At 33.0% G+C, this 26,341-nt stretch overlaps 1 protein-coding gene across 1 annotated transcript; it reads right to left on the bottom strand.

Annotated features, from left to right (window-relative positions):
• Positions 1 to 6,367: 6,367 nt before the first annotated feature.
• On the bottom strand, positions 6,368 to 8,295 carry LOC125873943 (uncharacterized). Its single transcript, XM_049554764.1, has 7 exons — positions 8,190 to 8,295; positions 7,977 to 8,105; positions 7,456 to 7,703; positions 7,139 to 7,348; positions 6,946 to 7,038; positions 6,777 to 6,875; positions 6,368 to 6,694 (listed from the first exon to the last, which is right to left on the bottom strand). Exons 1-7 carry the CDS (start codon positions 8,293 to 8,295, stop codon positions 6,371 to 6,373), a joined length of 1,209 nt encoding a protein of 402 aa, XP_049410721.1. The 3' UTR covers positions 6,368 to 6,370.
• Positions 8,296 to 26,341: the final 18,046 nt, after the last annotated feature.

Raw genomic sequence — 26,341 nt, 5'->3', positions numbered from 1 at the left:
TTATTATTTAGTAGTTATATTCTCGTTGTTATTGATTTATTTTATTGTTTTATTATTATTATTATTATTATTATAAAAATATGATTTTTCAATTGTATTTACTGTGATAAAAATATATGTTGAATTTTGAAGAAGAATAAGAAGAAAGTCAATAATAAATTAAGATAAGCCAATAACAAAGAACAAACAAGAATTTTTATTTTTTTTACGCTTTAACATACAATTTTTGGTTTTTTTGTTTGTTAACTTTTTAGTATTTATACTGTTATTTTAAATTTTATGTGTTTCAATTAGTTTTGTGTTATTAACAAAGGATGTCGAGATTTGAAGAAGATGAAATGAATAAGAAAAGAAGAAAGAAAACAATAATTTTTTTTTAGGTTTTTGGATTGGTTAGTTTAAGTGTGAGTAATGGGTTATACGGGTGGGTTAATTGGATCGATGGGTGGATATGGGTGTTTGAGTTTAATTAATTGGTCAAATCGGGTCCTTTCGTAGAATTGCGCCATGTGTCCCTATTTAGTCCTCCGTTAGAGTGAAGGGCAAATATGCTCTAGTTTTTGGACGGTAGGGACACCAATGTCCCAACAATATGACGGAGGGTATCATATATCATTTACGATAGTTCATGGGTATATTTATCATTTTTCTCTATATAAATAAATTATCCACCTAACCCAAATAATTATTTATCAACCTAATGAAAATACATTTATACAATTGAAGAATATAAAGAAAAAATAATAACTAGACTTATTGATTATCAGACTGCCAAATAAAAAATAATAATCTTAAGCCTAACAAGAAGAAAAAAGTTGCTAAATGTAAATACATAATACTGCCATGAGGCTAAAACATAAATGGTATTACTAGGAACTTAAAATGGTAACTCTAATCACAAATTTGAAATTTTGTTGCCAACAAATTATTTTTTTGGGCCACAATATCACACCATGCGGCTAAAAATTAAAAGAGGGAGACATAAACCTAATCTCCTATTCTAATGATTTGAATTGTAAATACGATATTGCTCATCCCATTTTTCAGAAGTGTATGGAACCTAGATATGATCTTTAAAGATGCTTAACTTGTCTTGTCATTTATTCAGTTTTTTTCATGTTAATGTTTCTGAGTGTGTTATTGTTTTTTTCATGTTCCAATGTTTAAAAATTTTGAAAAATATTTTTTTTGATAAAAAATAATGAATATGTTTTTCTTTATATAGGTAGAAAAACAATTGTCTTATATTATCTAATAAGACAACTATATTATTAGTTTCTCTTTCTTTATTCTTTGTTATTCGCATGTCATAACTTAGAGGGTTCACCTATGGATATTATAGCTCATCAAGTACCCTATCGCGGTCTAGCAGTGGTGTAGCCACATGGTGGTCGTCGAAAAAAAATATCGTATATACAAGTAAAATGATACACGAAATGATTAAATAATATATTTTGGACACCCTTAATATAACAAGCTATTGTAGCTTAGTGATTTCACCTCCTTAAAAAGAGGTAGTGCTCGTGTGTTTGAATCTTACTAGTTCTACTTATTGAAAAAAGTTTTTATTGTATTTTTTCAGGACTCTCTTTGTGAAATTCCTGACTCTGCCACTATGGTCTAGATACAAGATTCGGATCGTGACAATTATATTTCAATTGAACCAAAAGTAGATAGAAGCGGTGTAAACTTGGCCAAAACCCTACTACAAGATAATGTTTGAGGGGATTTTTGGGGCTACTAAGATATTACACGAGGTTTATAAAAGGTTATGGAGTTATTAGTGAACCCCTCATAGATGCGCTGAATAAGTAAAATTTTGATTGGTCCAACAAGGCTACTAAATTAGTTTTGATACTACCTAATTTTGCCAGACTTTTTATGGTAGAGATAGGGATGACAATGGGGTGGGAGCAGGGGTGAGTTGAGCTTAACTAGTAAAAATTTTAATTTGCTCCACTCCGTCCTGCATAACGTTTTTTACATTTTCAATCCGCCCCGCACAACCTTAAACGCTCCTGCCCCGCATAGCCTTAAACCCACCCCGCATCCGCCCTGCCCCATTGTCATCCCTTAGAGACTAATGCTTGCAACTTTTGGTTTGGGGTTATAGTGATGCAGAAGGGATAACCACTTGCTTACCTAACAACAATAATATATTCATTGCAATCTTACGAAGTCATTAGGTTTGGAAAGGGTAAAATATACACAAAATTTATCTTTATCTTAGAGGTAAGGAGGTTATTTTTGCGATAAACTATCGGCTCAAGGAAAAGCATTTCAAAGCGTGCAGTCTGAAACAAAGTAACGAAGTACTAGTAGTAGTAGTAGTGACCAGTTTTTAGCTCGTCTATAAATCAATTTACGAAAACTTTTAAGCTGGTCCCTAAATCATTTTAGGACCATTTTGAAGGTGACCCATAAATCATTTCGCAACCATTATAGATTTCCTACTCAAAAGGATTTTAAGGATTTACAATCTAGTCCTTAAATCACATTGCATTTGCACCTAGAAAATACGATAATTAACATAAACTTGTTGCTTTCATATATAATATATAATGTAATTACAAAATAAGGTGAGTATAAGGCATCTGACTATATACAACAATGAGGTAAGCTAGAAACAATATTGTGANAATAAATTTTTGAGATTGAATCAATTCTTCTTGAAATTTTTGAAATATTTTTCTAGTATATTCCTTTGCTGCTTCCACTACAAGAAAACTGCCAAATAGCGAAGGGAAAACTGGTCGCTATAAGTAAGAATCTGGTCCCAAAAAGGACAATAGCGACCAGCTGCACTTGTCCTTATTGCCTTAGTCAATAAGGACCTTTAGGGACGAGATTATCGGGCCGGTCGTTGATTCTTTTTTGAGACTAGCATAATACTGGTCCCTAAAATACATTTAGGGACCATATATCTGGTACCTATTTGCACATATTGATATCGAAATTATGGTTGTTAAATCATTTTGTGACTAGATTCTAGCTGGTCCATAATCATTTTGCGACCAGTTTGAAGCTGGTCTGTAAATTAGTTTCCGACCAATTTTTAGCTCGTCTATAAATTAATTTACGAAAACTTTTAAGCTGGTCCCTAAATCATTTCAGCACCATTTTGAAGGTGATCCATAAATCATTTCGCAACCATTACAGATTTTCTACTCAAAAGGATTTTAAGGATTTACAATCTAGTCCTTAAATCACAATGCATTTGCACCTAGAAAATATGATAATTAATATAAATTTGTTGCTTTCATATATAATATATAATGTAATTACAAAATAAGGTGAGTATAAGGCATCTAACTATATACAACAATGAGGTAAGCTAGTAACAATATTGTGATCAAGAACGCTTAGCAAAAAAATCATATACTAGCCTTATGCTATAATCCAAAGTTGCCTTCACCTTCCCAGCAAAAAATGGTTAATCTACATGTTGTTTAACATCGGCTTTTTGCAAATTTCAGCATCCAAAATCTGTAAAAGAAATAAAACTTTCATTTAGAAGACCTAAATATAAAGATAAACAGAAAGATGTGATTAAATCAAATTACAATTTCTGCAGCAGCTGTAACACTAATTGCTGCAACAGTTGAGATTTTGGTCGCCATTTTTTGTGGGAAATTATTGTACACAATATAGTGGTAGCAGTTGCAACACTAATTGCTACAACAGTTGAAACTTTGTAGGCTATTTTCTTTTAGGAAGTGTTGAACACAATATTGTCGTGATCAAAGATTACAGAAAATAAGCTCAAGAAGAAAGGTAGCACAAGGATGGAAATGGGAAGAAAATTATGAACACAGTGATAAGGGTATAATCTGATTGATTTGGGATCCTCAACTAATTGAGTGCATAACTTTGAACAAGGCTGAGCAATATATACACGACAGAGTAGTTGTGAAGAGGAACAACATGAAGTTCCAATTGGTGGTGGTTTATGGCTTGTATACTATTCATATTAGACTTAAACTATGGGAAGATCTGAGAGGGATTTCCCCAAGGACACAAGAACCTATGATATGCATTGGAGACTTCAATGCTATTCTCTCAAGTGAAGATAGACAACTAGGGAATCCATTTCAAAAGGGAGAAATAAGGGACTTTAATGAGTTTATGCTTGATATTGGTATGTCAGAACTGAAATCAATTGGCAGAACTTATACATGGTCTAATGGGCGTACTGTAGCAAAATAAATAAAGCAATAGTAATTGGTGAATGGATGCTGAATATGATTCCAATGGAGGTCACTGTAATGAATCCAGGTACTTCTGATCATTCCCCTTTGAGTTTGGAGTTAGACAGACAAAGAAGAAGCAATCACAAGGCATTCAAGTTTTTCAATTATGTTGCTGAGCATCCAGAGTTTTTACAACAAGTGAAAGAAGCATAGGTAGGAAGACATAAGAAGGATATGAACGACATATGGCGAATGCTAAAAAGGGTGTAAACAAACCTTAAACAACTCAACATTATGGAGTTTAAAGAAGTGAGTAACAGGGTCAAAGATATCAGAGGCCAACTGCATAGTCTACAAAAGAGTTTGAGGGATCCTAAAGCAGTAGCCCTCAACAGACAGCATGAAAAGGAGCTGCAAATACAATTGGAGAAATGGAGTAGGATTGAAGAAAGTGTTATGCAACACAAGTCGAGAGTACAATGGCTAAAATTAGGTGATGCAAATACTCCATACTTCTTTGCTAACATGAAGAAAAGGGTGGGTCAAAATACAATTACATGTCTCATGACCTCAAAAGGCATTAAAGCTCAGACGCAAGAAGCTATTGAATTGGAAGTGATTACATTTTATAAGGATCTGTTGGGCAAAGCTGCTCATGAATATACCTAGTGTGAGTACAACTGTCATGAAGAATGAAAATACATTAAATAGGGAGTAGCAAATACACTAGCAACCAAAGTGATAAGGGAGGAAGTGATAATAGCATTGCAAGGAATAAATTATATGAAGGCTCCTGGATATGATAGATTCAATGCTCATTTTTTAAAGAGGGCTTGGCCAGTAGTGGGAGAGGGTATTATAACTGCAGTATTATTGTTTTTTGAAACAGGAACCATGTGCCCACCTATTAATTGTACATCGGTGAGTCTAATTCCAAAAGTCGCCAGTCCTACAAGAATTGGGGATTATAGGCCTATTTCATGTTGTACAGTATTGTATAAGATCATTTCTAAAGTGATCACAACAAGGTTACAGAAGGTGATGAGCTCCATAGTTGATCCTAACCAGTCAACATTTGTACCAGGGAGAGCAATCAATGACAATATCATTCTAAGCCATGAACTAGTGAAAGGTTATGCTAGGAAAGGTATTTCTAAAAGGTGTATGGTGAAAGTGGATATGAAGAAAGCTTATGACTCTCTTGAATGGAGCTTCTTGGAGCAAATTTTATATGAGATGAAGTTTTCGGTAGTGATGATCAAATGGATTATGCTTTGTGTTACTACAGTATCCTACTCATTTCAGGTCAATGGAAAAGCTACAAAGCCATTCCAAGCTAGAAGAGGAGTTAGGCAAGGGGATCCCATGTCGCCTTTTCTCTTTGTATTTGCCATGGATTATCTCACAAGGGTCTTAAAAAGCCTTCACACTAACCATGAGTTCCATTACCATCCTAGGTGTAAGAGACAAAAAATCATCCAACTTAGCTTTGATGATGACTTGTTGATGTTCTGCATGGGAGATATAAAGTCTTTGAGCTATCTACATAAATGTTTTATGCAATTTTCAGAGGCTTCAGGACTGGTGGCAAATGTAGATAAAAGCAGTGTGTATTTTGGAGGAATCAAACAGGCTGTTCAATGGCAAATGTACTTGTGTAGTCGATGACTACACAAGTTAGAAACATTTTGTCATAAAATAATCTGAGTTTCCAGTCAGTTTAATGTTGCTATGACGATTGTACAATAAAACATCAAGAATTACTTATATTGTGACGAGTAAACTGTAATCGCAAACGAAGGAACAAAACTTAGACAAAAAGTTAAAGTTAAGAGAGGAAGAAGTGCTTACATGTTCTAAATGAGTTTGTTATCATCACTTGAAAATCCTTAAATAGGCAAAAGTCAATTTTCTCTGTAAAATTTTACCACGAGTTAGCTTTGAAGAAGCAGAAATTAGAAGAATCTGATATTGACAGAGCTCTTTGCAATATTTTCTCCATTAGAATGAGGTTAGTACTATTCAATAGTGATCCAAATTTATAGACTATTTATCATTCTAAAATTTATCAAACGTGCAAATATATTTTAAGATAAAACAACCAGCAATTAATAGCTTTGCTACGCAGAAGCAGAATAATAAATTGATGTTTCAGGTAAGTTTTTACTCACATGGTATAATCAAGGATCCGAATAGTCATTCTCTTGAATTGGAGGCTGATAATTAGGGTGTTGCGCTAAAAAAAATTCTTTCAATTGCTTCAGTTCTTTCATCTCATTTTGAAAGTTAGACATGCAATCCTTCAAAGATTGGTTTTCCTTTTGAGTTGAACGTAACTCAGCCAACAATTCAGCTTTTGAGAAAGTCCCACCTTTCAAATCTCTTGCTTTTACTCCACCTCCAAAGCCAAATACATGACTACGACTTTGAGGTCCAAAGCATTTCTCAACAATTTCTATGCTAGAAAGTGATGGTTCAGACTTCACCAATTCTTGAATTTGAGCCTACAGAGTGTATAGAAGAATTTTTTTTTCCAGATCCCATAATAACTAAATGTTAAGAACATGTTCAATTAACCAAACGAACAGGCTTCTCGATTGTTTCAGAATCAACTAGTGTGTTATTCTTCTTGCGAGTCTCGTAAAAGATAGTTGCCAAATCTGGTGGATTGCCATCTTTTTCGCCCTTTACATAAAAGTAAACATGTCAAAGAACGGTTCATCAATATTAAGACAAAAAAAGATTTGATGATAACACCTTTTGATATAATCTCTCTAATTGGCTTGCTACCAATATGAAGAAGCATCTTCAGCTTAGCTCTATTTATTGCGTTTCTATTGCTTCTCGCCTATATTTAAGTAACAACATTAAATTCAAATGTTATAAATAAATTATCAAAATGAAATCATAGTATGAAACAAATTACATAATTAGGTAATATGTCAAACCTGAAAATCTTTTGAAGTAAAATGTTCTTTTACCAACCACTCCCATTTCTTCTTTTCTACCCCCTTTGGCATATTCTTAAGAGCCTCTTGGATAGGCATACCCTTCACATACTTTTCATGCAATTGACCTCTCCATTTATTCCATAACTCTTTCATCCATCCCAAAACATGATCTCGATGACTATTCATGTCATCACTATCAAATTTATCCTACAATGTATCAAATTGAAACATGAAGGAGCACACTAATTAAGCAACGAGAATTGTACTAAGAAGAGAGTAGCCCAAGAAGAAATTGAAATACTTAATCCAATTACCTTAACAACAGCCCATATGTGATTTAGCTTTTCCTCCTTAATGTGTTTACATGATGATACTCCCAGCGGACATATATTACGATGATGAACTATTTTTCTCAAGTGCCTCGAAAATAGATTACTATTCTTCCTAACTGTTCGATTATTGTAAAATGTCACTTTTAGCTTTTGTTCAATATCAAGCGATGCAACTTCTTTGCACTTGTTACTTCCTCGAACCTTTTTATCCGTTCCAGTAGCACATGAACCTACATTTACATAATTTATAAATGGTAGAAAATATTGTACATATGATAAACTTGTGATCAAATAGATTTCAGAAATGAAAGCATACTTGTTTCAGCTGTTTGAGCAGACTGTTTAACTTGATCAATAGGAGATATTGGAATATCAGAATGCAAATTCTCTTTCTCATGAGCCAAGGAAGTTTTATATGTTGTTCTCAATCCTTAAGAGAAACCTAATGCAAGAAATTAAATTAAATTAAATTCTGAAAAAGCAAAAAAATTAAGAAATCATACTTGTTTCAAATGTTGGGGTAGACTCCATAGCATAATCAGTCGAAAGAGAAAATGCAACATCAATTTGCATATGCTTTTTCTCAAAAGCCAAAAACTTTTTATTCATTGTTCGCAATCTTTGAGAGAAACCTAATGCAAGAAATTGTATCAATAAAAGTACTTGAATCAAATTAAATTCAGTTTTGAAAAAGAATAAAATTTAAGAAATCATACTTGTTTCAAATGTTAGGGTGGACTCCATAACATCATCAGTAGAAAGAGAAATTGGAACATCAGCTTGCATATGCTCTTTCTCAAAAGCCAAAAACTTTTTATTCATTGTTCACCATCCTTGATCAGCAGAAGGTCTTGACATATTTTGACTAACATAACGATTATTTTGATTGAAAGATCTCCCCTCATTTTCAGAATCTTCAATTGAGCACATAGATTTAAGCCCTTGATACTTCCCTTGAGCACCTAGTGCAAGAAATCATATCAGATAAACATTAACAATAAATTAAATGCAATTCTAAAACACAATAAATTGTAGAATCATACTTGATGAATTTGTTTTGATGTATTGCATAAGTTCATCAGTAGATGAAAAAGATGGAATATGTCCTTTCTCAACACTCAAGTAGTTTTTGTTCATTGTTCGCACTCCTTGAGCATTAGACATAGATCTAAGACCTTTTCCTCGTCCCTTTGCAACCACACCTAGTATAAGAAAATCGACAAAAAAAAATAGTATTAAAATTTCTCATAAAAATTAATAACACAAATAAAAATAAAAACCCATACCTGTTTCAGTAAATTGATTGTACTGCATAACTTGATCAGTAGATGGCGAAAATGGAATATCAGTTCTTGACACCCCTAAAGACAACATAGATTTAAGTCCTCTTCCTCGTCCCTTTCCTATAGCACCCGGTGCCACACATGCATATTTGGTAGTAGTTTTCACCTTAGATGCCACCGAATTTTCATCCTTGAATGGTTTCATATCAAACCTACAAAAAAACAAAGACAATGTGTTAACAAAAAAAATGAAAAAAACATTCTAAGAATCATATACTTGGCAAAAAAATTAAGACACTATAAAAATAATGTACAAACAAAAATCATGTATCAAAATGTATAATAATGAATATGCTAAAGCTTAAGGAGATACTTCACCTCAATCATTCTTTTTTGTTTATTTTTGAAGAATTTTCTAAATCTTCAAATTCATTGTCCTTTTGTTGCACAATTTCATAGGAATCACGAGGTTGTACCTTTCTCGCTACACACCAACCTCTATTGGAATTATCATTGGCATAAAATACTTGAGAGGCTTGATCAACTAATACAAAAGGCTCATTTATTTTCAGAAATCGCCCCCAATTTACACTTACAATACCATACTCATCTATTTTCACTCCTTTTGTCATATCATATGCATCAAACCATTTGCATTCAAACAAAACAACTCTTCTACCCGTGAATTGCAATTGAAGAACACCGGTTAAAACTCCATAGTAATCAATGTTGTCACTATGTTTATCAGTTTCACCAACGACAACCACACCACAATTTTGAGTCCTTAAATTTTTATCATAAGCTTTTGCATGGAATCTATATCCATTGACAATGTAACCATTATAACGTAATACATATTTAGTAGGACCACATGAAAGTGTGAGGAGATCTTCCATGATCCGACTATCATCTTCTTTATGCAATTGTGCAACCTATCAACAAAATAAAATTGATCACTTCTAAATGAGTATCTCAATATTAGATTTCCAAATTTGATGTGTATATATTACTCACCTTATCTTGAAACCATTCAATAAATTGTCTGTTCCATTCATCATCATACAAGTGTTGAGTAGAATCTACATGAATTTGTGCAAACTCTCTACAAATTTAAATTGAACCACAAATGTCATACAAAAAAATAATCCTAAAGAAACAAGGCAATGAAGTATGATGTGTAGAAAAAAATCATACTCTAGAAATGGTAGAACTTCATCGTAGTTCTTCAGTATGTATATATGTGCTTGCTCTAATTCATTTGCTTCAAGATCACACTGTTTTGGAGCCCCCAATGTTTTTCCAGATTGACAAAATAGAGATAATCCTCCATCAGATTTTTTCAGACCACCATCATAGTTTCGTTCTGGCCTATTAAATTTTGTGTCAATTATATGCAGATATCTTGAACATAAATTCATACATTCATTTGCAATGTAACCCTCTGCAATACAACCTTCTGGCCAAGCCCTATTACCAATGAGAGATTTCAAAAAATATAACCATCGTTCTATGGGATACATCCATCGATACTGGACAGGTCCACCAAGCATAGTTTCATTAGCTAAGTGAATAGGCAACTACACCATGACATCAAAAAATGAAGGCGGAAATACCTTTTCTAACTTGCAAAGAGTTATAGGAATTTGAGCCTCAACCTGCTCCAAGTCATCAATCCTTAATAACTTAGCTCCAATCATATTAAAAAATAAAGACAATTCAATTAGTGGTTCACACACTTCTTTGGACAACATACCACGTAGTGCAAGAGGGAGTAAATATTGGAGAAGAACATGGCAATCATGACTCTTTAAATCAGAAATTTTGTGATCTTTCAAGTTAACACAGTGAGAAATATTGAATGAAAATCCATCTGGAACCTTTAAATTCTTCAAAAACAGGCAGAAATTGTGCTTTTCTTGTGGAGATAAGGTGTAACATGCAGTTGGAACTTCATATTTTTCACCTTTCTGGATAGGGTGCAACTCCAGCCTTATATTCATTTCTTTCAAATCTAGCCGAGTATTAATAGTGTCCTTGGTATTTCCTTTGGCATTCATAATTGTCCCCAAAAAATTATCACATATATTTTTCTCAATATGCATAACATCCAAATTATGTCGCAACAAAATAGACTCCCAATATGGAAGTTCAAAAAAGATACTCTTCTTGTTCCAATTGTCTTTTCGACTATCATGTGATATTTTGATTCTTTTGTTTGGTTCCTTTGTTAACTGCAACCCTTCAAGATCTTGAACTTGATGAAGAATCTCAATACCAGAACGTTTTTTCGGTGGGAGCCTCTTCTCTTCTGTACTATCAAAGGACTTCTTATCATTCCTCCATTTGTGATTACGAGGAAGATAATGATGATGACCCATAAAACTTTCTTTCTTACAATTGGCCAATCTGATTGAGGAAGTATCCTTGTTGCAACATGGGCATGCCAATTTTCCTTTGGTACTCCATCCAGATAATTTTCCATATGCTGGAAAGTCATTGATGGTCCATAACAAAGAAGCATGTAGCTTAAATTTTTGTTTGGTTGATGCATCAAAAGTCTCAATACCAATATTCTATAGCTCCTTCAATTCTTCTATTAAAGGTTGAAGATATGTGTCAATTGCATCACCTGGACTATCTGGACTAGGAATAAGCATGGACATGATAAAGTTTTCTTGTTTCATACACAACCAAGGTGGTAAGTTATAAGAAATAAGTACCACCGACCAAATGCTATATGAGGTTTTTGCATTCCGAAATGATTGAAAACCATCACTCGCAAGTTCAAGTAGTACATTACGAGGCTCGGCTGCAAATGAAGGATGAAGTTCATCAAATGATTTCCGTGCCATTGAATCAGCTGGGTGCCTCATTATTCCATCATCAACTCTTTGGTCATGATGCCATGTCATTAGAGAAGATGTCTTTGAAGACATAAATAACCTTTGAAGCCTAGGCTTTAATGGAAAATAGCGTAAAATCTTTTATGTAACCTTTTTACCCTTTTTGTTATTTGCTTCCCCGTTACGTTTATAGACTTTCCATCTAGATTCACCACAAACTTTACAAGAATCAAGTAAGTTATCCTCCTTCCAATATAACGTGCAATCATTTCTTCAAGCATCAATTCTTTCGTAGGAAAGCCCAAGATTTTGAATTACCTTCTTTACCCCATAATATGTATTTGGCAAATCGGCTTCATCTGGCAACAACTCCTCTTTTAACATTTTTAACAACATTGTAAATGACTCATTACTCCAACGACCCATACTTTTTATGTGAAGCAACTTAATCAAAGTTGAAAGTTTTAAAATTTTTGAACCTTGATACAGTGGCTTCTCATCTCCCAATAGGCTATAAAACTTTTTAGCTTCAACATTTGGTTCCTCTTCAAGTGAATCATCACAACCAACATCTAAAGTGTGTCCATCATGATTAGGATAGAAATCTCTCAAAATTTCTCGTATTTCATCCTCATTCTCACAATTTTCTACTTCATTATCATCTCCATCTTCACATTGTAATTCTAGCTCACCTAAGACTTCCCCATGATGATACCAAAAGGTATAATTTTTAATTATTCCATATACTTTTAAATGTGTTCTGACTGTCTCACGTGTTCCTAATGTGGTATTACAACATTTAACACATGGACATCGTATTTCATACATTTCTCTTGTCCTTTGAAAAACATAATTCAAAAATTTTTCCACTCCGATAAAGTAGGTCTCATTTAGTCGATCATCAACAAGTTGCATCCATTGCTTACTTGGTGCCATAACCNCTGAAATTCATGCGATAAACTGAGCAATAACATGATAATCTGATTTGGAACATTTAAATAACTAATTCATGATGATCTGCTATAATTCTAGAAACCCTAGGTCTGTTCATAATCATAGAATCAAGAATCTGACTGAATTCTAGGGACCTAATGGGCGAAAGGAACCCACTAGTGAAATCCCACATACCTGGTGACGAATTCCACGGAGAAATCTTTTGATTTCGGGGCAAGAACTGATGGAACCTTGATGTGTTCTTGAACTAGGGTTCTTGACCTTTTTCTCCTCTCTTGATTCTAATTTTCTAAGTTTTGATTAATGATTTTGACTAAGGTAAGTTCTAGTTATGTTTCTAGGCTTAAACTAATTTAAACCTCATGATTTAGGGTCTAAACGACGTATCTTAGGGGTTAAACGAAATAGGAAAAGACCAAAAGACCGCAGAATTAATTGCTATCGGAGTGACTGACGGAATGGACCTATGGTCCGTCGATTGGGTCCGTAGGTCGAGTCTGCCCGACAGGGCTTCACTAAAACGGGCATAACTTTTTACTCGGAGGTCAGAATTTAGCAAACTCAGTGGCGTTGGAAAGATAATTCAATTATCTATCTAACCATAGGTTATGGTACACATAATTCATTTTTTTCCTAAAAGTTATGACCATCTGAAGTTGACCCATCAATATTTTTCATCTAACTAGCTGCTAACCTCATCTACGGTCAGACCTACGGACCGTGGATCGAATGACGGTCTGTGTTGGTCGACCGTAGTTTGTGTCAGAGGCTGATAAGGGAAGTCTGATCCACGGACACAGACCACGGACCGTGGTCTGATCTACGGACCGTGAGTCTGTCTGTGAGTCGGGACTTAGCCAAATTTTCTGACTGAGTTCTGGGGAAATTTTCTGTCACAAACCACAGACCTACAGGACGGACCGTGAGTCCATCTACGATCCGTGGATGGTGTCCGTGAGTGCCACCTGTAACACCAGAAATCTGAAATCTCTATTTTCGGATACGGGGTGTTACATTGAGCTTAACCAGTAAAAATTTTAATTTGCCCCTCTCCGTCCTGCATAACTTTTTTTACATTTTCAATCCGCCCCACACAACCTTAAACGCTCCTGCCCCGCATAGCCTTAAACCCACCCCGCATCCGCCCCGCCCCATTGTCATCCCTTAGAGACTAATGATATGCTTGCAACTTTTGGTTTGGGGTTATAGTGATGCAGAAGGGATAACCACTCGCTTACCTAACAACAATAATATATTCATTGCAATCTTACAAAGTCATTAGGTTTGGAAAGAGTAAAATATACTCAAAATTTATCTTTATCTTAGAGGTAAGGAGGTTATTTTTGCGATAAACTATCGGCTCAAGGAAAAGCATTTCAAAGCGTGCAGTCTGAAACAAAGTAACGAAAGTACAAAAAATATAAAGAATAACAAAAAAATAACAGATAGTAATTGAACATAAACTACAACAAAATAAAATGATAATCAAAAGATAGGAAACTACTAGTTGCAATACTATGACTACAAATATGAACGAACTGCAAGACAATGCACTGATATATACTAAAATTTTGGCCTAGTTTTTGTCCTTCATACTCTTTATCTAAGATCACTTCTTCTTCAATAAATTGAAATTGCATCATCTCCTTTCTAATCACATCTCCCTAAACTTAGCTTCTTCGGCCTATCTCTACCTCTCCTAAAATCATTCATATATATAGTCAATCTCTCACACTTCTGCACCAGGGCATTCGTAAGAAGTGATAAGCAATAGAACTATAGAAGGGAGCTACATTTTCCTTGAGATAGACCCTTGAAATTGGGGATCTATATGCCCCTTGGCAAGTTACGCAGAATACACATCACTCATGAATAAATTAACACAAACTTCTCATTTTGCATTGTACTCATTCAACTCTCAAATTTAAAATAATTATATGCAAGTGTTTGCAACAATTTTTTTTTATATGGAAAATAATTGCAAATATAAAATAAATATGAAGAAACATAGGAGTAATTTTATTGATAAGTAATGTGGTACAATACTATTTGTTTCCTTGGTTATTTTTTGTTGATTATCTTGGGGATTTAAATGTTGAAGTAGCGTATTTCTCGACTAAGATGATGCAGAACTCCTTAGGATTTAGTTGATCTCCACCAAAAATATTATTAATTATTTTGAAGTATTTGATTATCAAGAAAAATCATCTTGATCACAATGCAATGCACTTCTTCTATTCTTATTATTTTCCCTGCTTAATCGTTAAGTTTTGTCAATAACCATTTATATGCCTAGAGGACTGTCTACGGATCTCAAGGTCGATTTTAAGGTTGTAAAAAACTATCCACCTTAGGTGGTAAACCTATGCATTCTGCATCTTTCCCTTTTGTCTTGGGTTAGGGTGATGTCACGATCCAAAGTATATCCTAAACATGACATGGTATATATGATTCCGAAAAGCCCTACACAAGTCACTTGACATACATAATGCATAAGGAATTACAACTAAAGAGAGAATAGGTAAAAACGTCTCATCTCATAGCAAGAGTCTGAACATAAGTGCGGACTGTAACTATGTCTTGACAAACTTTTCTAAAATAGTATAAGAGTGGTTGAGATGTAATCCATACACCACATAAAAGTCTTAAACAAAAGCATGAAAGAAACATAGCATAGGTGACATGGACATCGAAACATGAGGACTCGCCAAATCTTCAAGCAAAAGAAATACACTAGTCACGAGCTTGTGGAGGAACGTCTGACCCTATATCATGAGATAATATAGACACAAATATGCATTAGTACAAGGAATATACTAAGTATGGGGAAATATGCATAGAATGATATCATAATGGGCTAAAATTGTGTAATGCATAACCAAGTAGAACGTTTAAAAGTTTAGAAAGCAAAAATCATAAAGGAATGAGGCAAGGTCAAACATTAATAAAAAGACATGATGTAAAGAATTAAGAAAAATCATAGTTATTTTGTGGATATTAGCTTTAACTAACAATAGACCGTGCGGGAAATGACATGGAATCCGGTGTAACCCTCACACCAAAAAGAGATAGCTTACTTTGCCAAGGTAGAACTCTGTATTATTCATTTATGCTATGTGGATCCACTAGCTAAGTCATTTAAGACAACCTACGGGGGAACGTAGTTTGGAACTGGAGATTGCTACAAGAAACTACCCATTTTGAGCCTCTACCTCAAAGTTCTTGTAACACCCCCGAAAATTTCTAAGCTAAGGCCCGAACTATTCCTTATTTGTGTATATTGTCGTACTGAGTTGTTCTTAAATTCTAAGGTCAAGTCTTTAATGTGGGAATGATTTTGGATACAAATTAAGGCAACTAGAATCCCCTAGTACAAAGTTGAGTTGAAAGTTTTCTTACCGATTAAGTTTCAATATGATATATTACTTGGGTCAACTTCAAATGATCATATCTCTTAGCACATACAGAATTAGGTGGCTCATAACCTATCAAATTGAAGGTCTTTTAGTTCTCTTTCCAACATCGTCAATTTTTCTTAATTTCGAGCTCAGAGTAAAAAGTTATGCCCGCTTGAGTGAAACCTCTCTATTTAAGGTATTTCATTCATTTTTAGAAAGGTAGTTTGGTCTTTTACTTTTCCTACTAAACCTAGACACATATTTCCTCACCTAATTAAAGGTATAATCAAATGCTAAACCGCCTTTTCACATTCCTAAAACTTAGAGAAATTAGAGTGAGGAGAAAAACTAGGTTTTCAAGTGTTCTTCAAGATTTATTGAGTTTCGCCAAAAAAATTGTTCTTTCCAGGTATGTAAGGCTTCTCACAGTATTGGACTTGTTTAGCCTCACATCATACATCTAATTTACCCATGAAATCGTTGTATCTAAGGGATTCTTCAGTAGTTCTTGATTGTTGATAAATCCTTTAACAATGTAGGATGTGAATTAGTTGGTGTTGTGGATCTTTGGTAAAAGTTGTGTTCCCAAAAAAGATTAAGTAGAATTCTTCATGTATTCATGTTAAGTTTGAGAGTTAAGAAGAGTTTAGGAGAATTTTCCCTATTCCAAACGAGTTAGGACCCTAATTTAAGCTTGAAAATTAGTCGGGTTGTTGGGGAGGGGCCTGGGGCGGCGCCCCAAGGTTGAACTTCAGTAGTTCAGGCCCTGGTGCGACGCACCAGCAGTACGCCAAGGCCTGATTTCTGAAGTTCTGGCCCTGGGGTGGCGCGCCAGCAGTACACCAAATAGTATTGACCGATTCTTTTCTTTGTTTCATCCGGCGTATGTTCCTTTAAGTTGTGGCTATGTTTCCCTTCATTGTATTAGCTCCTAAAGGCTCCATTTACCTTTGAGAATTCCTACATGTTCTGATCATAATTCCTAATTCACATTCAAAACTAAAGTGAGTTTAAGATAAAAGTTCAAGAGCTTTTGTTGAGTTGATTTTGAGTTTTTGAGTTCCAGATCCTTTTTGAAACTCTAATCCTAAGTTACTATATTTTTATATACATCCTTGAGTTAATATATTCTATTTATGAAGCTTTAAACATTGCATCTCTTATTATTGCTTTTGTATTGGAGTTAAGTTGAGGTGAGTATTCTTCAGTCTTATCAGTTCAGTTATATTTATGTATTCAGTTTTCTTACATACACGTACATTCAAAAGACTGATATCATTTGACCTGCATCTTATTATGATGTAGATACAGGTGTTCAAGGTCATCAACATGTTCAGATAGCTTGGGTGAGCCTCCTTGCATTCTAGGAGACATCACATTTATTTTCTAGTCAGTGTCTTGAGATGTCATGGGTCTTGTACCGACATCAATCTTGAGTAATAGAGGCTACATAGATAGTTAGAGTTGAGGAGTCTTTTAGTAGTTACTTTCTTTTGAGTTGTTTTACAAACTATAAGTATTTATATTAGTATTATCCAGACCTTATGAGTTGAGTACTTGAGTTTAACGGATTTAATTTAGTTTTATGCCTATTATTGCTTGAGTTGGTTTTCCACTTGTAGTCAGGATGAGGGTTTGCTTGGGGACCGGCAATGGTTCTCGAGTACCGACCACGTCCAGGGTGTAGGCTCGAGTCGTGACCGTTCTCTCGGTGCTAAGTTAAATCCCCACGAAATAGATAAAGTCAATTTTTAAAGCATAACATTAGGAAAGACAATAATCAACCACCAATCAAAATCATAAGATCATATAAGATTAGCTCCTTTCAAAACCATGATTTCATAAAGTAATTTATAGACAAGTGCCTCTCTAAGCATCTAAATAATGATTTCCTTTCAATTGTGAGAAAACCTTTCACAAATCATTGATACTTAACTTGAAAAATATCCTTAAGTCATAATTCATCTTTTCATAAAACATGCATAAATATCTTATCAAGTTCATAATCATAATTTCATAGTTCATTAGTAGAAATCAAAGTATAAGCATCGGTCCATATGAAATAAATTATATACCATGTATTTAAGTCAAATCATACATAATAAAGTATAAAATCAACAATTGAATCATAATAAATTGGACACATGAAGATTGACATGAAACCCCTTAAGAATTGGGTGAAATTGACATTGGAGATTAAAACCCTTTTGGGACCCAATTGATGAAAGGTTATCCATTGGTGAATTCCCACATACCTTGATATCAAAGCCTAGCAGAGCAACAGAGGGAGAAAACCTTAAAGATTAAAACCCTAGCTTTTCTTCCTTGAGCTTGAGAGAGAATTGGAGAGGATGGACATGAGAATTGGATTTTGAGAGAATGAGAGGGTTTGAGTAGTTTTAGGAATTGAAAATCAGTTACGGGGCTTAGGAATAGGATCAAAACGACAATGTACAGGCATTGAGTGCATAAGAAAAAACCCAAATACCCTTATGAATTAACTGTCAGACATACCTACGGTTAGGGGTCTACGGTCTGTAGGGCGGACTACGTTGTGTCCTTTCAAACCATAGATCCTCGACTGTAGCTTGAAAATTTGAATAAGTCATATGACTCTTCATCTGGTCTACGGTCCGTAGACCTCACTTGTAGACCTCACAGTACCAATTTTTTTTACCTAAGTCCAATCTCAATTCTACGAGACCCTTCTACGACTTGTAACCAAGACTATGAATCGTAGTCTTTAACCGTAAATCACTTATCCTCCAAAATCCATAAGTACATAAACATCCTACGGATACCACTTACAGTTTATTGTCCATTCGACGGCTTATCTTATCAAATTGTAACTCATCATCAGAGACTTTGAAATTTCTAAAAATTCAAACAAGGTCCTACAAAACCCTTCCTACGACCCCTAGAATTCTCGAAGGTTTGTAGGTCAAGTCGTAGCACCAGACTTTCTGCAAAATTTTTCTGAACTTTTCTAACTCGAACTCAACGTCTGATTTCTGAGGTGGTACAATATCTCCCCCTTGGGAACATTCATCCTAGAATGGGACTAAGGTTACCATAAATAGAGTAGGAGAGAAACTAACAACCCAACATGAATGCAAATCTCATCATAATGCACATAAACATTGCTAAAGGTGTGATCATTGTGAGGTTTGTAATAAGAAGAGAGTTTATCTTCTTGCAGAGTTGCTACAACAGTTAGAGTTCCCTGTTGAGTTAAGGTACTAGAGTTCCCTTAGATTATAAAGTTGCAATCTGAAACCGCTCTTTAAAGTTAGTGAAGGTTATTGAAAATCTTACACAATGTAGATCGTGATTTTTAATTCCCTTAAGTAAGAAAATTTTCCATGAAAAATCATATGTTATTTACTTTTTGTTCTAATACGACTTTAGAAATCAGATTCCTTGAAATAATTGTTAGTACATAGTTTCTTTCCATTGGTATTAGAGCTTGTCTTTTTATCAAAGGTTAACACCTTGAAAAAGATCATATGGCTGGATTCCAACTCTTTTTTGTATCTACTGTCTTTATTCCTTCTAGATACACTACACTTTAGCACTAGACTTGTATTTGGATATTAGTTGGTCTTTTAATTTAATTTTGTCATCAATCTTGGAGGTTACTTAGTGATTAAAGTCATTTCCTTTATTACATCTGAACTCTTAACTAAATATTATTATATCACTTAAACATTGTTATTTATCTTTAATTTTACTAAAATCATCAAATACTATTAAATAAATATATTTTCAGGAAAAATTAATTTTCAGTTTCCTTTCAAACAGCCAAAAGTGCTTTTTCAGGGAAACTGAACTAAAATAGTTTTCTATTTTAGATAAAGTTTAAAGAATGTAAGAATTCTCATAGATATAGAACTATAAGGGCTTCCTTTTGTTGGAAAAATAAGTTCGCGGTGAAGTAAAAGCGTTGGTGAACTCCATATCAATATTCATGATAAAGGTATTTTCTGTAAGATTTCCAACACCTTTTACTCTTCATAAGAATAGTTATATAAATACAACATTAGCATTATTTATTTAAGGTGATTCCATATAATATACACATAAATCATAACAAGGAACACATTATTTTTAATTATTAGGTAGCTCATATGCTAAAGAGTAACCACTAAGTCACTCTTTTCTTCAATTCACTTTTGAACAATCAACATCCTTGCCAATTTTGAAAGGAAGGTTGGCACCACATAGCTCAGGGATACTAGCCAGACGGTTCACTTGTTTTTCAGTGAAGGCTAAACCCTTCATGCACGAACACGCACTTTGACGGTCTGCACTGATAGTTATATTAGATATGAGAGATTTAAGCTCGTTGCAACATTCTGACGGAAAACTGTCACCAAACAATGCATACTTATGACAGTATGGATGCATGATATTGTGTACTGTACCACATGTGATCGCCACCACCTTAGCTGGTGGTGGCGTCACAACCATGCAAATGAGGAGGAAAGATAGAAGTAACTTCTTGCTATTTGGCATTGTAGAGTCACTAACTTTTGTAGGAATTATATTATTAGTTGAGTGATCAAAGAATTCTTCTTCAAAGTGTATTTGAGGATTTTTGCCAAGAGAATGTATATATTTATATACAAGTCTATGTAAATGTGCTTCACACGTTATTTCCTATCAACCTCAATCTTCATAGAAAATATATTATTATTTATAATTACATATATACATTTATTTTTTATAATTTACCTAAATCTCATATTGTTAAGAGATAATTACATCAATTCCCTACTCTTTTCCAAATTACAGAAATCCCTTAAAATTTATGAATTTCGAATACATCACTAGAGTTCCGGATATATCATTGGACTTTCGAATACATTTGCAGACATCTGGATACATAGGTGAGGGATGTATGTATCAGAGAGGGGATAGGACATCCGGATACATCACTGGACTTTCAAATATATCAGCAGACATCCGGATACATAGGTGAGAGATGTATTCTTTAGTCAAATTAAGAACCAGTGAGCAAATTTAAGAATTTCAAACCCCCATTTCACAACACACCTTCATCCCATGACACTCAGAAAATACCCGTTCACGCTAAGATCAGTTTTGGGAGTTCTACTCACCCGAATTTAATTCTGTAAAGTCGTACGGGTTCCTTAACGTCTTAGCTATCCACTCATATAATCACATTTCATATTAAACCTCTCATTTGTTACCAGATTTTTCTAGACCTCACTGACTCTGATTTCGTCCAAATCTGGACTAGGTTAGAAAATTTCAAGTTACTACCAAAAAGTTTTCCAGCCAAAATTTTTCCCCTTTGAATTTTCTATAACGACGGGAACAGGTCGTTACAGTCATAACTAGGGTTCACTTTATTGACTGTAGGTCGTTAAGTTTCCTATCGTGGTCTAGGTACAAAACTCGGATCATGACAATTATATTTCAACAAAGTAATAGTCCCTTTCTTTGTAAAGGGTGTTTGAGCATAAAGTTATATTGATTATTTTGGGAGTCGTATCGAGCACCGAATTGGGTAAGAGTCTATTATAACTCAAAAGTCTCATAAAATTACGTAGCCAGCCTAGGATAGGATAGCACTGATTCTTCGTGCGACTCCTCACTGTCTCTGAGAATGTCTATTAGATGAATTCATAGTTACAGAATCATCCTATACCCCAACAAGGTATAGGATGACCCTTGCAACGTGGGTGAAACGTTGTATCATTGCTAGACTCAGAGTAATGGTTGTTGGTTAGAGAAACTCCCCACAAAGTAAAGTATATTATTTTCATATTGCTTTTATTGCATATCTTATTATAGAGTTCAAATGGTTTTCACTTCATGTTCATGTATTGATTCAGTTGAGTGGCTTTCAGTCAATTTATTTTTTTATTCAACCATATTACATACCCGTACATTTGATGTACTGATGTTATTCGACCTACATCTTATTATGATGCAGATACAGGTGTTCAGATCATCAACATGCATTTTGTTGAGATCACTTTGCACAGATAGTTTATGTGAGCCTCTTTGCATTCTGGGGACTTCACATTTATGTTCTGGTCAGTTGTCTTGAGATATCGTGGTCTTATCCCGACATCCATCTTTATTAATAGAGGCTTCATAGATATATAGAGTTGAGGAGTCTTTCAATATTTATTTTTCCTTGATATGTTTTAGCAAACTGTTATACTTATATTATTGAGTATTTTACAGACAGTTTGAGTTGAGTTTTTAGAGTCTAAATATTCAAAAATTATGTTTTTAAGTCTTTTATCGCTTGAGTAAGTCTTCCGCTAAGTAGTCAGTCAGGCCAAGGATTTGCTTGGAAACCAGCAATGGTTCTCAAGTGTCGGTCACGTCTAGGGTGTAGGCTCGAGCGTGACATTTAGTAAAAAATAAATTTGATCATAAAGGCAATAAACCTAAATTAGCCTTGAATTAAGAAATTTTAAAAAAAATTATGTGTAAGAATGACTAAATATACCTCTAAACTAAGTGAGAAGGATCAAAATATCCATGTGTTTATATATATATATATAAAAGTAAAGTTGATTCTTTCACTTCAATCAATCGAAAAGAATATATATCTAAATCATTTATATAGTAACATGAATATAAATATGCCGAAAAATCTATATATTTTAAATTGTATTATTCAGATGTATATTTAAACCTTTTAAATAAAAGATTTTCATAGATAAAAGTGTTTATTCTTCATCAAGATCACTAAACACATTAGTTTTATTCATTATATACATATAGAAAGAGTGACCTCATTTTCTTTCAAAGAACCTTTGAGCAATCAACATCCTTGCTAATTTTGAAAGGAAACTTGATTCCACATTTCTCAGGGATATTAGCGGTACGTTTAACTAGTATGTTGGTGGCTGTGAAGAAAAGATCCTTTATGCATGAACAGATAATTTAAACATGATATGAAGGACTTGCAACATTCTTCCGATACATTTCCACCATACGTTACATAATTAAGACACGGTATTACACTATCGTTTACCGTGTCACATGTGATCACATTCGCCTTAGTCGATGGCGGTGTCACCACCATGTAAATGAGGAGCAAAAATAGAAGTAATTTCTTCATCATTAGTATTGTAGAGTCAATATTCATTGTAGGGATTGGTAATTGAATGATCAAAGAGTTTTTGAATGTATTGAAGGAACTTTGGCAAGGGAATATATTTATATAGAGGTAGTACCTCAAAAAAAAATATCCTAAATTATTCATATTTGATTAGTCTACTACCTGAACTATGGAGAGCTGTGATTATTACCCTCCTAAACTATATATGACATTTTCTATCTAAAATGCTTGATTTCAAGATGTATGTCAAGATTAAAAAACTTGATTTTAAATACACATTTAAATATTAATATATTGTATTAAGATTTGAATATTATAAAATTATGAATTTGAATGTATAATATTTATCTTTATTTTAAATTAATAAATATAAAATACTAATTAATCTATTACTATATCAAAATCATCAATGTTATAGTGGAGTAGTAAGTACTCCTCTTGAAGGCAAGTAAACAATGAAAAAATTGGACATATGTCCTTTTTTTAATTGGTCTATTTACATTATTTAGTACACTTAATTGTTGACATTAAAACTTATATATATAATTATTTATATTTTTTTCTTTGTAAAATATTTAGTTCCCTCCTCACTTTAAACTTTTTAATTTTTTTCTCTTTCATTAATTTTTATCCTTTTACTTTTGAATTAATTTTGAAAAATTATGTGTAACTTTTTTTAAAAATAATAATAATTTCTTTTCTTACAAAATGTCCTTTAATTTTTGACATTTTTATTTGTTTGTTGTCTTATTTAATTTTCTTCACTTATTTTGATATCAGTCAGAAATTAACTTATTGTAAATACAAGACATATAGAATTAAATTTGAAATCAAATCAAAAGGAAAGACAAAGAAAATAAATAGAATAAATAAAATAAATAGATAAAAAGAGAAAAAACAATGAATGAACTTGAAAATATGAAGAAAAAAAAAGTCTAAATACAAGGCAAAAAAGTTTTTAAAAAATTATGTGTATTAACTTAGTTTAAAAAAAGTTTAAATACAACGCATTTAACTTTACATGGTTGAAGTTGTCACATCTGCACAAAAAATGTAAGAAAATACAAAAAAATTGAGTTCAAAGGGGTAATAAGACTCGAGTTGAATTAAAGTGTACCGTTGAAATTTCGGTCATAGTTTATGAGGTACTTATACATTATCTATTCTTTAGTGTAAAAATATAAGGAAAAAAAAGTGTGAATGAAAAAAGAGAAAAAAGTAAGAAAAAATTTGAAACTAATTATTTTTCTAATATAATATAATTTATATTCTGTATTTGTAAAAAATATTGGGGCATATATGATAAATTTTAGGAAAAAACTACATAATTAGACACACTGCACTACCATATATACTACTCCTTGCATTTCACAAAGAATGGTCTAGTTTGACTTGACACGGAGTTTAAGAAAATAATGAAGACTTTTGAATCTTGTGGTCCTAAATTAAAGTTATGTCAAATGTACAAAATTGTCCTTTAATCTTGTGCCCTTAAACGTGCCACGTGGAAAGCTTAAATTAAAATGTTACCAAAAAAAGAAAGAGGTCATTCTTTTTTAAACAGACTAAAAAGGAAAGCAGGTCATTCTTTTTGAAACGGAGGGAGTATTATTACCTATACTTTCAAAATATTACGTATCTTACCATTTATTAAGAGTTTCCTACCATATATTGAGGAAGATACACTTAGATATATGTATTTGCTACAAAATACACTAAAAAAGGAGAGATATGAGAGAGATTCGTTTTGTATCTCAGATACATGTTAATTACACTATCACACTAGATATATGTATTTGTATGTATCGGCATGATTCACATGTATCTATGATATCGATTACATAGGAGAGTGACGGGCGAGACGGGAGAGAGGCGAGGGAGGCGACCAAAATTTTTTATGTATCACATATACATGCGAATCCACTTGTATAAAATATATGTAGAACAAATTACACTTAATTTTGGACTCATATATCTCGTGATACATGTATATATCAAAAGTCCTTTTTTATCTTTTAAACTTCAAAACCAACCAAACAACGTTAAGGGAACACTATTATGTTCTTATTTTCATATATATGTTGATTCATGCATGGTAATGGCCATTCATTTTATGGATAGTAGCTCTTTAAGTTTTCTATCGTGGTCTAGGTACAAAATTCGGTTCGTCACAATTATATTTCAATTGATCCAAAAGTAGATAGAATCAGTGTAACCATGGCCAAAAACCCTACTACATACTATATACTAGTTTGGGGGGATTTTTGGGGCTACCAAGATATTACACGTGGTTTATAAAAGGTTGTGAAGTTATTAGTGCACCCCTCACAAGGTTAATGCACTAGTTTTGATACTACCTAATTTTGCCAGACTTTTTATGGTAGAGATCTAATGATTGCAACTTGGGGATTGGGGTTGTATTGATGTAGAAGGAATAACCAATTGCTTACCAAACAACAACAATATATTCATTACAATCTTACAAAGTGAGGTAGGGTGTACATATCGGGTTGGTTCGGATTTTTTAAATATCAAATCAAATTATTTGTGTAAAAAATTTAAATTTATAAACTAAATCAAATTAATAAAATTTAAATTTTTTTGGGTTTTACAACCTCGGGTTGGTTCGGATTTTTCAAATTCCAAACCAAACTATTGTGTCGAATTTTTAAATTTATAAATCAAACCAAACTAATAAACCTCGGATTTTTCAGATTTTTGGATTTTTTCGGTAAAGTTTGCATACAAACATATGATTAACTTGTGCTCCAAATATTTCTTTAGTCCAACCAAAATACAATTATCTAAGGTGTTTCTTAAGAAAATAACACAAAATATGAGATGAGTACTGATGACACTAAAATATTCAATAAAAAATAATAATGAAATCATCATATAAAATAAATATTGCAAAGTCATAAGGAAAATTATCATAATTTAAAAGTACTAAATCATGCTAAAATAAGTTTAATAATATTAGTTACATTACTAAATATTTAAGGAAAATTAAAATTAGATTATGTATTTTAATTGTCTAAACCAATGTAAAACTAAAGAACAAATATTCAATATTATTGTCATTCTTAGTGTTGAATTGATTTTCTTTTTGCATTAGTATTAATTTGATTTTGATTTAAGTTTTATTATAATTATCAACATCTATGAACTATAATCTTTATTGGACCATTCCGAATTCTAAGTTTTAAACTTGAAATAATATATTAAAAGATAAAAACTATGAAATAGTATAAGAAATATTTTAAAATTATATCAAAGTAAATA

Source organism: Solanum stenotomum, chromosome 8 (genome assembly GCF_019186545.1).
Source record: "Solanum stenotomum isolate F172 chromosome 8, ASM1918654v1, whole genome shotgun sequence".
Taxonomy (NCBI): Eukaryota; Viridiplantae; Streptophyta; class Magnoliopsida; order Solanales; family Solanaceae; genus Solanum; species Solanum stenotomum.
Note: the sequence above shows the minus strand (reverse complement) of the source record. Positions and strands in the feature narration are given on the sequence as shown.

Excerpts from the sequence above, each read along its gene's own strand:
- LOC125873943 (XM_049554764.1), bottom strand. The coding sequence starts at position 8,295 with ATGAATAAAAAGTTTTTGGCTTTTGAGAAAGAGCATATGCAAGCTGAT. Across the intron at positions 8,106-8,189 it reads CACCCTAACATTTGAAACAA|GTTTCTCTCAAAGATTGCGA; the intron begins GTATGATTTCTT and ends TTCTTGCATTAG. Across the intron at positions 7,349-7,455 it reads ACATATGGGCTGTTGTTAAG|GATAAATTTGATAGTGATGA; the intron begins GTAATTGGATTA and ends GATACATTGTAG.